Source organism: Budorcas taxicolor, chromosome 11, assembly GCF_023091745.1.
Source record: "Budorcas taxicolor isolate Tak-1 chromosome 11, Takin1.1, whole genome shotgun sequence".
NCBI classification, from domain to species: Eukaryota; Metazoa; Chordata; class Mammalia; order Artiodactyla; family Bovidae; genus Budorcas; species Budorcas taxicolor.
Genome location: NC_068920.1, coordinates 49,443,179 through 49,458,117, shown reverse-complemented (window position 1 = coordinate 49,458,117; position 14,939 = coordinate 49,443,179). Strand labels below are relative to the sequence as shown.

The window sequence follows — 14,939 nt, the reverse complement described above, 5'->3', positions numbered from 1 at the left end:
ACCCCATGGACTGAAGCTGACCAGGCTCCTCCATCCCTGGGATTTTCCAGACAAGAATACTGGAGTGGGTTGCCATTTCCTTTTCCAGGGGATCTTCTTGACCTGGGAGTTGAACCTAGGTCTCCCAAATTGCAGGCAGACTCCTTATCGTCTGAGCCACCAGGGAAACCCAATTTCAGGGCAAGCTGCAATTTCACTCATGCCTGAGGTGACGGGACGCACGTTTCCATCTTGGAAAGATTGCAACTTGAAGGTTCGCATGTAGGGGACTTACTGTACTGAGCATCTGCTGGGGGCCAGGATGGTGCTGGGGGCTCAGCAGTGACCAAGACATTATCCTTGCCCTCACAGAGCCATTTTTCCAGTGGGGGAGATGGACACCTCACGGAGGACAATGCAGGTGAGTTGAAAGTGATGGTTCGGTGGTTTGGACTCTGTTCTTCCACTGCAGGGGGCCCAAGTTTGATCTCTGGTCTGGGAAATAAGGGGCTTCCCCAGTGGCTGAGCAGTAAAGAATCTGCTTGCAATCCAGGAGCCATTGCAAGCAGAGCCCGATCTCTGGGTCGGGCAGCTCCCCTGGAGGAGAACATGGCAACCAACTCCAGTGTTCTTGCCTTGGAGAATCCCACAAATAGAGAAGCCTGGCGGGCAACAGTCTGTAGGATCTCAAAGAGTTGGACACGACTGAAGCGACTGAACACGCACAAACACACCTGCATGCCTCCCGGCGTGGCCAAAAAAAATAAAGTGTTTCAAAAGTGTGACAGATGCTACAAAGGACAGTGCAGAGATCAGAGAGAGCTGAGACCCAGACTTGGCTGGAATCTTCCACCAGATGGACCCCAGGCTACGTCTGCACAGGACTGGGTCAAGGATGGGAGGCCCAATCCTGCAGGCTGGGTGAAGGGAGGTGGGTCTTGGGGTGGAGTAGGGAGGCTGGGAGGGACAGGCCGATGTAGGGTGTGAAGAGGGCGGTCTGCTGTCTTGGTCCCGCGAAGGCTGCGCGGAGCGCCGCCAGTCTAGCAGAGCCGTCCGTTCCCCGCACTGTCCACCAGGGGGTGCTAACGCCGAGGCAGGGAGAGCGGACGAGGTCGGCGCCAGGAGCCAGGAGGCTGAGCCGGCAGCTCCACGGAGGAGGGGCGCCGGCGAGCAGAGGGCGTCTGATGCTCTGTTCCTGGGACGGATGTTCCCGTTCCGGGCCTGAATCCCCTCGAAGTGGAAGAGGTGTGGGGGGCGGCGGGAGACAACCAGGTAAACCAGAGGCCAGGAAGCTACCCCCAGGTGTTCTGAGCTGGAGGATTTGACGGAGACTGTTGGGGGCGAGCGAGGAGGGGGAGGGCAGGTCAGACGGGGGAACAGAGTGGACCCCTTTGGAAGGCAGACACCTGCTCCCCCCACCCCGAGATCCTCCTGGCTCACTCCTGTGCTTTTTCAGGTGCTGCTCCAGTGACGCCTCCTCTGACAGTCCTCCTCTGCCTCTCCCACTCCTCCCCACTTCTCAAAACAGTCCTCGCAAGTCCTTCTTTATATATACTTAAGTAAGTAAGTAAGTGCTAGTCGCTCAGTCGTGCCCCACTCTTTGAGACCCCATGGACTGCAGCCCACCAGGCTCCTCTGTCCATGAGATTCCCCAGGCAAGGATACTGGAGTGGGTGATCTTCTCCAGGTGATCTTCCCCACCCAGGGGTCGAACCAGGGTCTCCTGCATTGCAGGCAGATTCTTTACCGAATGAGCTACGAGGGAAGTATTTTCTTCATAGCACTTAACACTACCTGACATTACATGTGATTGAACCACATAAAATTGTCAAATATCAGCAAATTCATTTGGGTCAATCCAATACTGTACATGTGCTTATTGATCCCTGGTCTGCCTCGCCACTAAAATGTCAGCTCCTCCCGGCAGGGACTTCTATCTCTTGCATTTCCTTTTCTCTTTTGGCCGCACCACACAGCATGTGGGATATTAGATCCCTGACGAGGGATCGACCCCACCCTCCCTGCAGTGGCAATGCAAAGCCCTAAGCGGTCAATGATCCCCCACACCACGTCCCTGCCTTCCAGCATTTCACAGACTCACTGGGAAGACAGCACCACAAGAACAGGCACTTCCCAGACACTCACTGGCTGGGCAGCCTGGCTGGTGGTTAAACGTGCAGATTCTGGAGCAGGACACCATGTTAGAAGACCATGCCCAGCACCTTCTAGGTCATGTGTGACTTTGGGCAAATTACTTAACACCTCTGGGCCTCAGTTTGTCAATCTGTAGGAGGGGAACATTGTATCCTGACACCCAGGAGCTGCCCAGGCCTGTCAGCCAGGTCCTGGCGTTGCTCAGAGCTGGCCTGGCGCAGCTCATTTTGATGTGCTCCTGCTGAACGCAGGCAAGGCCATCTGTGACCACAATGGGACCGAGACAAAAACAAGACACTCTGTAATCATGTCTGAGCACAGAGAAAACAGAAGTGTTGTCTAAACCACAAACATGACCAAACACCCCCATCCAGCTACTTTTGAGTGAAGGCTGCTGCCGCTTTACCGGTTACGGCTCCCTTCTCATTCTATTGGTCCTACTTCCAGGTAAGACTCATTAAGACACCTAACCACAAAATCACCTCCACTTCCTGATTTCATCTCATCTGGAACAAGGTCCGGCTTCCGTACACCTTCTACCAAATGACCTAACCTTGCAACAAGTCCTTTCCAACACTCGCTTACTGAGACGACTCCCTGCCCCCCTGCCTGGTTCCCATGTGCGTGTTCTCCCTTGATGCAACCAGTGACAAACCCAGTTTGTTCACTCACAGGTGTGTTTCTGGGAGGATCTTTGGCTGGAGATACTGACAGCCCCTAGCTCACTGGGTTGATGTTTCACTGCACTCAGAATGAACCATCCCCAGGACCCTTTTAATATACCTGGCACGTTTTAATATCATTTCCATGTTACAAGGAGGACAGCGAAACTCAGAGAGGGGAAGGAACTTGGCCCAGGTCACACAGCTGGCACTGCAGAGGCAGGATGGAAGTGCAGGTCTCATTCCAAAGCTGGTTTCCTTGCCCCCTGCCTTAATGTTAACAGGATAGAAACCAACCACACAGGGTCAGTGTCTGGGAGGAGAAGTGCAGAGGGGCCTCGGAGGAGCTCAAACAGAAGAGAGCCCAGGGGCTGTGAATGGGGAGCACCCAGGAGGTCCTCAGTGACCCCCTCCTCTTCCTCTCCCATTCACGACCTCCCAGATAGGATCACCTAAGGCCATCTCTCCAAGGCTGCCTGGCTACTGAGTCAACACAGGTCCAGTGGAAGCTGAAGGGGGGGGTCGGTATCCGCAGTCTGGGGCCTGAGTCACTTCCTGACCATTGCTTAAGAGGCGTCCAGAGCCACAGCCTGAGTGGCCAGCTCGTGCCGTTTCAGGATTGCACCCACTTGGGCAATGAGCACTTACTTCCCTGGCATTCGTCACCTTTCTGGACTCACCTCTGTCACACTCAGGTTTTCAAGACAAGCACAGAGGCTCAAGGCCTGTCTCTTCCCTGGAGAATGGGATCCTCAACTCAGAAGAACTGAGTCTCCTGGATTGGACCCAGCCCTAGACTCTGGCTTCCAGGATGGTATGCCAACTTCAGAATCAGAGTGCCTTCCTTTGGGGTCACCGACCCCCAAGGTCCAAAACTCCTGCAGCCCCCCATCCTCCACCAGGCTCCGAGCCCCTTCCCTTTTCCTCCTACAGGGCCTCAGGGCTGGAGTAGAAGGTCAGGTAGGGGAGAGGGTAGGGAATTTGTCAGATCCCCAGGGCAGGAGGTATGAGGGAGACACGGTTTGATCCGTAGACATAGATGGGTGAGGCAGATAATCTGAAGCACAGGCCATCTCCTTTAAGAAGCAATGCCTCTCAACCCAGAGATGCTGCATAGGCTTGGAGTCTCAAACCAGATGGTCTTCAGCTCAGCTCTGTCCCTTCCCAGCTGTGTGACCTTGGGCAAGTGACTTAACTCCTCTGGACCTCAGGTCCCTCATCTGGAAAATCAGGATAATAGAGTTACTACTGACTCATAGGCCTCTCACCAGGATTCAGGGAGTTGGGTATGTAAAACACTTAGAATAATGACTGGTACACGGCAAACACAAGTTAAGTGTTCATCAGATAAATATTTTTTTCACCTCTGATGGGCTGACTCTCCCACTCATTCTCCATACAGTTTTTCACAGCCTACTGTGTGACCGATGCACGTAAGACAGATCCCCCGCCTGCAATGCCTGTTGGGCATTTCTGTGGGATCCCAGCACCTCCCTCCCCCATGCCCCCCAGGGTCTGATGCCACGGGACTGTGTGGGGCTGTGGCACAGGGTTTGGGTTCTGAAGACTCCCTAGGGGGAGCTCCCTGGCTTTGAAGCACAGCATCTCCATTCCTTCCACAACCCAATTCCCAGGCCAGCAAGGGGTCAGCCGAGCCAGGTCAGGCATCTGGACCTCCTGCAGCCATTCTCTGCCGCTGACCCTGTTCATGGGAGGTCTCCGTGATTTAATTTGAGCCCAGAATCTTCTTCAGGATGCACGAACCACCCAGACACAGGTGGCCGAAGGCTTGTCATTGCCTTCACAGGGCAGTGGGAAGCCAGCAAAAGCTCATGCAAAACTGGAGATGTGAATCTAGGCCGGATGGTTCATATTACAGAATTACTGTTATTCATTCTAGGTGTAAAAAAGATACTGTAGTTGTGTTTTTAAAACAATCCTTATCTTCTAGAGATACGAAAATATATTTTCAGATGAAATGATAGGATGCCTGGTTTTGCTTCAAAACAATGCGGGAGGAAGTATGTAGAGGAAACAAAATTGACTAAGAGTTGATGTACTCATTGAAGCTGTGGGGTTTGCAATTGGGGTTATGCAGGGTCATTAGAATCTGCTTATCAACATGTGATTCAGAGATCCCTGGGCCTAGAAGCTGGGGAGAAATGCAGAATCTTGGCTCCACCCCGGATCTCTTGAACGAGGATCTGTATTCAAGGAAATACACCGGGGATTCGTGTGCGCATTCAAATGTGAGAAGCACTGGCTACTTTTGTATGTTTGAAACTTCCCATACCAAACAAGTTATGGGCTTTTGTGGGGTTTTGTTCCCCCAAAATTGTCTTTAAAATCTCCGAGATCTTCCTACAGAATCCTGCGCTGGCAGCAGCTGGAAGGCTGTCTTCCTGCCTTCTGCCCTCCGTGGGGGCCCCTAGGGCAAATGGGCCCCCAGGCCGACCGCAGCACCCGGCGGGAAGCGCCCCGCACCCCATCCCCTGCACCGCGGCGCACCTGCCGCTTCGCGCGGGTCTGTGGCCGGGGTTCCGAACTCGGACCCTGGCGGAAGCCCGGGGCTCCCGGGAGCCGCGGCGGGGCAGGCCCGGGCGGGGCCGCAGCGCACCTGGGCGCGCCGGCAGGTGGGACGCGTGGCCTGGACGGGGAGCCGCCCTCGCGCAGGGGAGGAGCGGCAGGCCTGGGCGGGCACCGCGGGCGGGGGCCAGGTGCTGGGAGCCCGGCGGGCCGCGAGCGCAGCCACCGCGCTGGGGCCGCCGACACCGAGTGCCCGGGATGAGCTTCACCCGGAAAAAGGGCTTCTACAAGCAGGACGTCAACAAGACCGCCTGGGAGCTGCCCAAGACCTACGTGTCCCTGACGCACATAGGCAGCGGGGCCTATGGCTCCGTGTGGTGAGACACCCCCTCCCCCGCGCCTGCGCGACACGGGGGCGTCGGGGGCGCCCGGGGCATCGGGCCAGGCCGCTGGTGGGCGCCCAGGCACCGGGACGCGGGCGGGGCCTCCGCAAGAGCCAGAGCCAGACCAATGCCCACCCTCACCTCGGATCTGCTTCCCGGATCCGCATCCGGGGGCCCTCACCTGCTGGGCGCGCGGAGCTGTGCCCCCACCACCTTTGATCAAGGACCCCAAGGCCCAGAGTCCTGCGGGTTGGGAAGACTTTTGCGGGTGCTTTTCCCAGGCTGAGCCCTGGGACTGGAGGAGGCAGCAACTGGACCTCGAAGTGGAGTAGCAGCCTCGGGCTGTGGAGGCTGGCCATGGGGTCGCCCCAGGCGCCAGTTCGCTTTTCGCAGGGGGAGTCTCTGTGGGTTGAATTAGGACTGAATCTGTTTCTCCAGGACTTACAAGGGACCCCAGAGTTCATCTGGCTGAATCCCGATCGATTGTTATTTAATACACATGGGTACACAGATAGGCAAACAGGAAGTGACTTGCCAAGTTGTTTGGGATCCTGTTGATATTAACTTGTGTTTGACCCTGGTGCAGGGCACCTCTCTCAGATCCTGCCTGCTCCCTCCTCGCTCCCCGAGTCCCACTGTGCTTTCAGCAACTCACTCACATTCCAGGTGGTGGGCATCAGCTCCTCCCAGCTTAGGCTGCTGGCCCTGAGGGATTGGGGTGAGGATGGCCGTGGCTCCCCAGATGGCCTGGCAGATGCCACCCAGGGTCTGGAGCCCTGCCTGCCTCTGGGCTGGGGCTGGGGGGGGGGGGGGGGGGCGTGCTCCCTGCTGACCTGCCTTTGACCCTACAGCTCAGCCATTGACAAGCGGTCAGGGGAAAAGGTGGCCATCAAGAAGCTGAGCCGGCCCTTCCAGTCCGAGATCTTTGCCAAGCGGGCTTATCGGGAGCTGCTGCTGCTGAAACACATGCAGCATGAGAACGTAGGCTGGGCCTGGGGGGTGCTTCGGGGAGGCAGGGACGGGAGGGCAGCCCCAGAGAGGGTCCTGACCAGCCCCTCCGTGTGTGTGCACATGCGCACACGCACACACGGAAGATACCCCAAGATGCTGACCCAACAGCGCCAGCAGAAAGGGAACCTCCTCCCTGCTCCTCTGGATCCTTGTTCCTCACCTGATTATTAAAACTATGTGCCAGGACCCACCCCGCCTACTTCCCAGGTAAGGTGCAAAGGAATTTTTGGCAGTGGAGCTGAATGAACTTGGTGTCTCCCTGTTATGAGGAAATGGGCACCGAGGAACTCCATAGTTGTTCTAGATCTGAGACCTGGTGCCCAGTATCCTGGTTAATGTTGTTTCCACATAATTACAACAAGGATAATAGAAACCTGTGAGCACTTATGTGCCAGGCACAGCTCTAAGAACTTTGCAGAAACTAGAATGTTTAATCCTCACAGTATCATATAAGTATCATTACTCCCTTATACAGACAGGGAAACTGAGGCACAGAAAGACTTACAGGTTATCAGATAAGATCAGGCACGTTCAGGGTGGTATGGCCGTAGACAGACAGATTATATGGTTAGTCAGTGGCAGAGCTGGGATCTGACCCTAGACAACCTGGCTCCAGGCCCCAGAGCCTGACCTTGAGACTGTCCTGTCTAATTGAAACAGCCAGGAAACTAGTGACCCAGTGCTGAGCCTGGCCCCTAGGCTTTGCTGCAGGATATCTGTATTGGCAGACAAGCGTTTTTAAAAATGTGCTAAGTCGCTTCCATTGTGTCCGACTCTGCGACCCCATGGACTGTGGCCCGCCAGACTCCTCTGCCCATGGGATTCTCCAGGCAAGAACACTGGAGTAGGTTGCCATTTCCTCCTCCAGAGGATCCTCCTGACCCAGGGATCAAACCCACATCTCTTGCCGCTCCTGCATTGCTGGTGGATTCTTTACTGCTAAACCACCCGGGGAAACCCAAGCATTTAAAACAATGAGTTCAAAACACTGTGCTTATTTTAAGTCCCATTACTCCTTGAGCAGCTCCTCCCCATGGCCTCCAGCTGGGAAGTCTTGCCCCAGCTCTGAATCAGCCCTTTGGCAGGCAGGGTTGGATGTGGTGAGACCCAAGGTCAAGGACAGGGAGCCTGCTGGCTGGAAGATCCCTTCTCTGTCCCCTCCTCGATTCCCTTCCCCACTCGAGGTTCCCTGTCTGAGCGGAGACTGGGTTTGTGCTGCTTGTCCTGAGCACCAGACTTGGGGTCGGTGAGCACAGACACGTCCACCATCTCTTATCCCAACCTGACTCTCCATCGCAGTGCACTGCAAATTCCTGCCCAGGTGGAGGAATCCCTCTCCCACCTCTGCCCCTTTTACTGCTTCTTCCCAGAAGGCTGGGAACCTGCCTCCTGCTGGAGGTGCTGTTCTAGGAAAGGGCAGGTGGTCCTGTGCAGGCCTGGGGCCTCAAAGGACAGATGCAGGGTGCGGCGGCTGCCTGGCGCTCACTGGCCATCTTCTCTTTAGGTCATTGGGCTCCTGGATGTCTTCACCCCAGCCTCCTCCCTGCGCAACTTCCATGACTTGTGAGTCGGGCTGTGCCGGGTTCCGGGATATTTGCAGGTCTTACTTGCCACTGGGGGGGAGGGGGGGGGGAAGTAAGGGGAGGGTCCAGGTTCTCTCTTCTGGCAGGGGGGGGCTTTCTGTCCCAGGAGGCTGTATGCCTTTGGGCTGGGGAGAGATCCAGCCCAGGGTGGAGAGAGCGGCTGGCCTGGGAAGGTGGGAAGGGCTTTTTACAGAGCCTGGCTGACACAGAGCTGTCTGCTCATCTGCTTCGCTTTACCCACCCTCAACACCACGGAGACAACGGCGCCAGTCCCCACAGGGTTTGCATCAGCCTCCCTCACCATGTCCTGGTGCGGGTGTGGGTCTGGACCTCAGGACTCTTCCTAGAATGGAGCGAGGATCACAGAGCCTTGGCCGCCCCAGCCAATGGGGATGTTTCTCAGAATTACACAGAACATGAAAATTTAGTTGCTAAATGCACAGCTTTGCTAGCGCAGTACCTGCTAAAATTTAGGAAACTTTGAGAGGGTGGATTTTTTTTTTTTTTTTCCAGTCCTAGTTCAACTGTAGCCGCAGTTCTCTTTATTAGGATGCTTTTGTTTTCAGTTTAACGCAGTGAGTTTGAATGGATTTTTCCCCCTACAATGCCGGCTGCTGGGCTTAGCATTGGGAATTTAAAGCGGACCAGCTCCTCCGGGACAGACAGTGGTGAATACTGACAGTGATGGTCAGTGCTCTAAGTCTGGGTAGAGCCGGGAACTGCCAGCTGCCTCAGCGGGCTTCACAGAGGAGGTAACTCTGAACTCAGCTCTGAAGGATGAGTCAATGTTTGCCTGAGGTTGAAGGGCTGAAGGCATCCCAAGGAGAAGGAACTGCGTGGACCAAGGCCATGAAGCATGTGTGAAAGAGGCTGGGCCATCCCGAGATGTGCAGTGAAGCAGTGGCTGATTTAGTTAGGCTGAGTCCAGACTTGATGCCACAGGCAGCCTCAAGGCTATAGAGGTTTTGAGCAGCGAGGTGAGGTGGTCAGACCGGATTTGGGGGATGCACTCTGGCAGCAGCAAGAAAGGAGCAGGGACACAGCTCTGGGAAAGCTAGACCTTGGTCTAAGTGCAGTCAAGGTGACAGGGTCCCAAGAGCTGACTTGAGACCCATCGAGAGGCAGCACTGTCAGAGTGCTGTATCCCTTGGGAGGCAGCGGTGAGGAGAGCCAGGGGATGCCAGGTTCCTCCTCGGAATACCAGGTGAAGGAAGAACAGATCTTAGGAGAAAGATAGTGAACTCCACTTTGGACACTTCATTTTTGAAAAGCCTATGAACATTCAAGTGTTTAATCAGCAAATAAACCCAGAGTTTAGGAAGGTCTGAGCCAGGGATGTGGATTTGGGCTGGAATAATCACTGGTGGATGAGAGCCGAAGCCCAGGGACAGGCTAGTGTAGAGCATGCTGCGATGCTGTGGGTTAAGATACCAACGTGAAAGAGAAGGTACACGAGAATGTGCAGGCAGAGAGCTGAGGCCGCCTGACCAGAGGTAGGATTCGCAGAGAATCTTGAGGGGGTGTCAAGCTTTGCACAAGTTCCAGTAGAAAGAAAGGGAGTCGTGGGTGTGTGCTCTGGGCTGGTGGGGCAGGAACAGACACCCTGTTGTCAGGGAACTGCGCATTAAGGCAGTGGGGTGGACAGGTGAGGACCACTCTTTCTAGAAGTTTGATCAGGAGGGAAAGAGAGGAGTGGGGTACGTGAAGAAATAAGGTTAAGGGAGGGTGGTTGTAGCACCGCAGGACATCAGTGAGCTTGTAAGCTGAAAAGAATCAGTTTCCACGTAAAGGTGAAACATGAAGGTGGGGAGGAGCCTGTGCTTGGAGCAGAGGGTCCCAGTGCGTGGGACGGGGCACAGTCAGGTGGAAGAAACCGGAAGTCACAGGCTCGTGGAGATGGCCTCCACATTCTTTTATTATTTTAATTCCTTTCTAGATCTTTATCCTTTTTTGTGCTGGACTTTGCTGTTACTGCCTTGAGTAGCAGTTACATTTTGCTGACTTTGACCTGTTTTGCAATCCCATTAAGAGAGGGTAATGGTTCAACTATCTCTTTCTTCCTTCTTCACCCTTCTAGAAACTGTTTTATTGTTTCCTTCTTGGAAGGGAGACATTTTTGGATGTTTGAGGATTTTCATGGCAGCTCATGACCCTCTGAGGTGGGGAGAAAATATTTGTACAGAAGCAGAAGGAAATCCTGGCAGATGTTTCTAACTCACAGCAGTGGCTTTCTGTGGGGCGTGGAGGAGGGCAAGGAGAGGACACCTTTGAAGAGCGGGAACACTGCTGCATTTGGTTTTCCTGAGCATAGCTCCAGCTGAAACACCCTGAGCTCTGCCAACAGGGCGGCCGCCAGGGCCAGGCTGGGAGCCAGGAGCCGAGAGGCCCACTGCCTGGGGATTTGGCTGGCTGTTGTGGGGCTGGCTCTTCTTGCACACGAAGGTCATCTCTAAGGCCTCTGTTCTGCCCCAGCCCTGTGCCCCTCCTCTGAGCTGGGACCTGGGGCTGGTTGGGGCTGGGGACTGTTCAGGAAGCCCTCATGCCTTGCAGCTACCTGGTGATGCCCTTCATGCAGACAGACCTGCAGAAGATCATGGGGATGGAGTTCAGTGAGGACAAGATCCAGTACCTGGTGTACCAGATGCTCAAGGGTCTTAAGGTGGGTGGGAGCCTGCCAAAGGGCAGAGGAGGGGGGCTGGGTGTTGAGACCTGGGGTCTGGGGGAGGCCAGGCTTCGAAGGTTTGGGAGGACATGCCATGGCAGGGCAGAGGCGGTCTCTGAGCCAGCCTGAAGCCCCTGGTGTGAAAGCCAGACTCTGGACTCACGCTTCTCCCTCTCTCTCCCCAACACAGTACATCCACTCAGCTGGGGTCGTCCACAGGGTGAGTGCTTTCTCCACTACATCCTCAAAGGCCCCGGCCACCCCTGGGGTCTTCTTGAAGTTGGAAGGGGGGAGATGGAGCAAGGGGAGCCAGGGATAGAGAGTTTTCAGACCCAGCCTTGGCCCAGGAAAGCCTGCTCAGAATTGCTGTGTTTGGGGGAACTTTCTGGGAAACTGTTACCAGTGAAGCTGAGCTGGGTGTTTCAGGCTCCAAGAATCAGGAGCATTTTAGAGCTGGATGGACCCTAGAGGACACCTGGTCCAACCCTCACTCTGCACAGGAGCCCGGTACCCAGAAAAAGGGCAGGGCCGCGTGCTGGGTGGCGGCCGAGTGGGGCCACCTCGCCTCTGCCTCCGCCCAGCGCTCCATCTCTCCTCTAGGACCTGAAGCCGGGCAACCTCGCTGTGAACGAGGACTGCGAGCTGAAGGTGAGTGGGCCCCGGTGGGGTCAGCCTGGGCTCGGGGTGGGCCCCTCTCCCACCGGAGCCCCCAGACGCTGCTCCAGGAGCCCCCTCTCCTCAGTGAGCTCTTTTTCTTTCGTGCCCCGAGTTGTAGATCTTGGATTTTGGGTTGGCACGGCATACGGATGTGGAGATGACGGGTTACGTGGTAACCCGCTGGTACCGGGCCCCTGAGGTGATTCTCAGCTGGATGCGTTACAACCAGACCGGTCAGTGGTCGGCTGCCCCGGGGAGTGGGCTGGGGGTCTTCTCTGATGGCTGCCTCAAGCCTGTCTTGGAGACTCTGGGTTGACAGACGGTCGGGCCCTGGCCAGCCGGCCCAGGTGACACCTCCTCCCCCTCCCTCTGCAGTGGACATCTGGTCTGTGGGCTGTATCATGGCAGAGATGCTGACAGGGAAGACGCTGTTCAAGGGGAAAGACTGTATCCTTTGCTGGAAAAGCCAGTCTTCATCCAGGGACTCATTCCTTCAACAGACACTTTATTACTTAAATCTCTCTCTTTTTCTTAATGTGAAAGTGATACATGCTTCCCAGTGGATTAATTTTAAAGTGCAGAGAAACAAAATGATGAAAGCCAGTCACCTGTGATTCCACCATCCTGCAGACAAATAGTTGATGTTTTGGCACCACACGCACCAGTTGAGCACCTCCGTGTGCCATACAGGGACTGGGGAGACGAGACGGGGTCTCCCTGCCAAACTCGGAATGCAAGGGTGTGGGGGGAGCAGACAAAGAAGTGCATGGAGGTGACGGAGTGGGATGAAGCTGGGAAGGTGGCACCTGCAGGAGCATTTGTGGGGAGGGACCCTTAACCCAGCCTGGCAGGTGGCAAGTCTCACCTGCGTCCTGAAGGATGAACCTCCCCTCCTGAAAGCAGGAGGAGGTGAGTGTCTGGAGCCTGGATGGTCCACCCTTCTAGGTGGGCCTGATGGAGGGGCAGCGGGAAGGGCAGCTCCAGACCACCCCCACCCCACCCCACCCCACCCCCAGCAAGTGAGGCCAAGCCTTAACCTGCTGCCAAGACCTGGACCAGCTGACCCAGATCCTGAAAGTGACTGGGGTGCCGGGCGCCGAGTTTGTACAGAAGCTGAATGACAAGGCGGTGAGTGGCAGATGGGCCCAGGCTGCCTGGGGCTGTGCCCTTGGCTGGCCAGGGTCAGGGAGATGGGCTCACCCCACCGCCCCTCTGCCCTGGCAGGCGCTCTTGCCTTTATCTCACTTTGGATTCGGACCTGAGCCCTCAGCCCTGCTCAGCGGCTTTTCTGGGGTCCCTGCTCTAGACCCTATGGCCTGACTCCCAAGGAGCTGACAACTGGGGATTACTCAGTGCTGTTCTGTCTTCCAGGCCAAATCCTACATCCAGTCCCTGCCACAAAGCCCCAGAAAGGATTTCTCTCAACTCTTCCCACGTGCCAGCCCCCAGGGTGAGTCTTGGGGGCCTGCAGTCTGTGTCCCCACGGGTGGGCTGGCTTCTCCTGGGCCTGGGGCATGAGGCTCACACTCCGTGACGGCAGCCACAGACCTGCTGGAGAAGATGCTGGAGCTGGACGTGGACAAGCGCCTGACGGCCTCGCAGGCCCTCGCCCACCCCTTCTTTGAGCCCTTCCGGGACCCTGAGGAGGAGACAGAGGCCCAGCAGCCGCTCGAAGATTCCTTAGAACGCGAGAGACTCACAGTGGATGAATGGAAGCGTAAGGGCCGGGTGCCTCAGCGCCTCCCCACCCCCAGCCTGCAGCCTCCCCTCTGCTGGCCTCGTTTCCCCGCCTGGCCTCAGTGGTCCTGGCATTTCTCCTGGAGACTGTGGCCTCTTTCTCTCTGAGCAAACACTGTCTCCTGCGTGCACTTCTTTCTCCCTGGGCTGAGCAGGCTTCCTGCTTTGCACCATGTCTGTTGGGGGAAGGAGGTAGGCGCTTGCCCTCAGCACCCACCACCCCCTGAACCCCCCTGCCTTCCTCAGAGCACATCTACAAGGAGATTGTGAACTTCAGCCCCATTGCCCGGAAGGACTCTCGGCGCCGGAGTGGCATGAAGTTGCAGTGACCCTTCTAGCCCAACCCTCGGCTGAGCCCAGGAATGGCCTCGTGGTACCACCTGCCAGGCACTGCCCCTGGGACCAATATTTATTTATCACTACTAAAGTCTGATCCCGTCTTGGATTATAGCCTTCCAAGCAGAGGATGGAGGGCTTGTGTAGGAAACAGGCCTAGTTTCCTAGACGCAGAATTCGGAGGTGTTGGCTGGGAGAATTAAAGCACATGATGTGGAGAATTGCTTGTGTGGGGGGTCCTTTCTTTCATGGCTGGAGTGGGACTGAACTGGGGTGGCGGTCTGCGTATTAGCTTGCTAGGGCTGCTGTAGCAAATTACCACAAACTGGGCGGCTTTAAAATCATAGAAATTTATTCTCACAGTTCCGGAGGCTGGAAGTCTGAAATCAAGGTTGTTGGCGGGGCTGTGTTCCCTCTGAAGATTCTAGGGAAGAATCTCTTCTGGCCTCTTTTTAGCTTCTGGTGACTCCTGGAACCTTTGGTGTTCTTTGATTTGCATGTCGCTGCATCACCCCCACCTCTGCCCCTCTTCCCATGGCCTTCTCCACTACTGTGTCTTTGACTGATCTTATAAGAACATCAGTCACTGAATTTAGGACCCACCCTAATCTAGTATGATCTCATCTTAATCCTTGGTAATTATGTCTGCAAATACCTTATTTTCAATAAAGTCACATTCTGAGGTTCTGGGTGGGGGACATGAATTTGGGGGGCACTTTATTCAATCCATGACAGATGGCCATGAGGGAGGGGCCCCTTCCCAGAGCCCCTTTGTTGTGGAGCCAAATGTGACTGGCTGCTAAATTAAGGCAGTTGCAGAGAGAGCTGCAGCTGGTGGAACACTGCATGCACGTTATTTTGGGTGAGTGAGCAGCAATCAAGACGTGAAGCAACAGCAGGCTTGTTGACTGGGAGCTGCGGAAGGCAGAAATGGGCTTTTTCCAGGAAAAGTTCTGCTCCTTCGCCCTTTGGGGAACTGTACATCGCTCCTGAGCTTTAACCTGACAATGGATTGTATCCTTGTGTTCAGGCTTGAATTCTCTGCTGGGGTCTCAAACTTCCCTGTGCACCAGGGTCTGGTTAAAAATGCAGATTCCTGGGCTCTGGCCCTGGGTTTAACGGGTCTGGGGTTGAGACCCCAGAAGGTTTGAACGAGGACCCTGTTACCTCAACCCAACCCTAGTGATTCTGATGGATATCAGGTCACACTTAATTTTGTTGATTTCAGTAACACTTTAATTTGTCAAGA

The 14,939-nt window shown here is 55.5% G+C and overlaps 1 protein-coding gene across 1 annotated transcript; it reads left to right on the top strand.

The window, feature by feature from the left end:
• Positions 1-5,579: 5,579 nt before the first annotated feature.
• Positions 5,580-13,683, top strand: MAPK13 (mitogen-activated protein kinase 13). Its single transcript, XM_052648352.1, has 12 exons — positions 5,580-5,698; positions 6,556-6,685; positions 8,220-8,278; positions 10,849-10,957; positions 11,151-11,180; positions 11,561-11,608; positions 11,736-11,850; positions 11,993-12,064; positions 12,666-12,745; positions 12,989-13,067; positions 13,158-13,334; positions 13,601-13,683. Exons 1-12 carry the CDS (start codon positions 5,580-5,582, stop codon positions 13,681-13,683), a joined length of 1,101 nt encoding a protein of 366 aa, XP_052504312.1.
• The last annotated feature ends 1,256 nt before the right edge of the window (positions 13,684-14,939 follow it).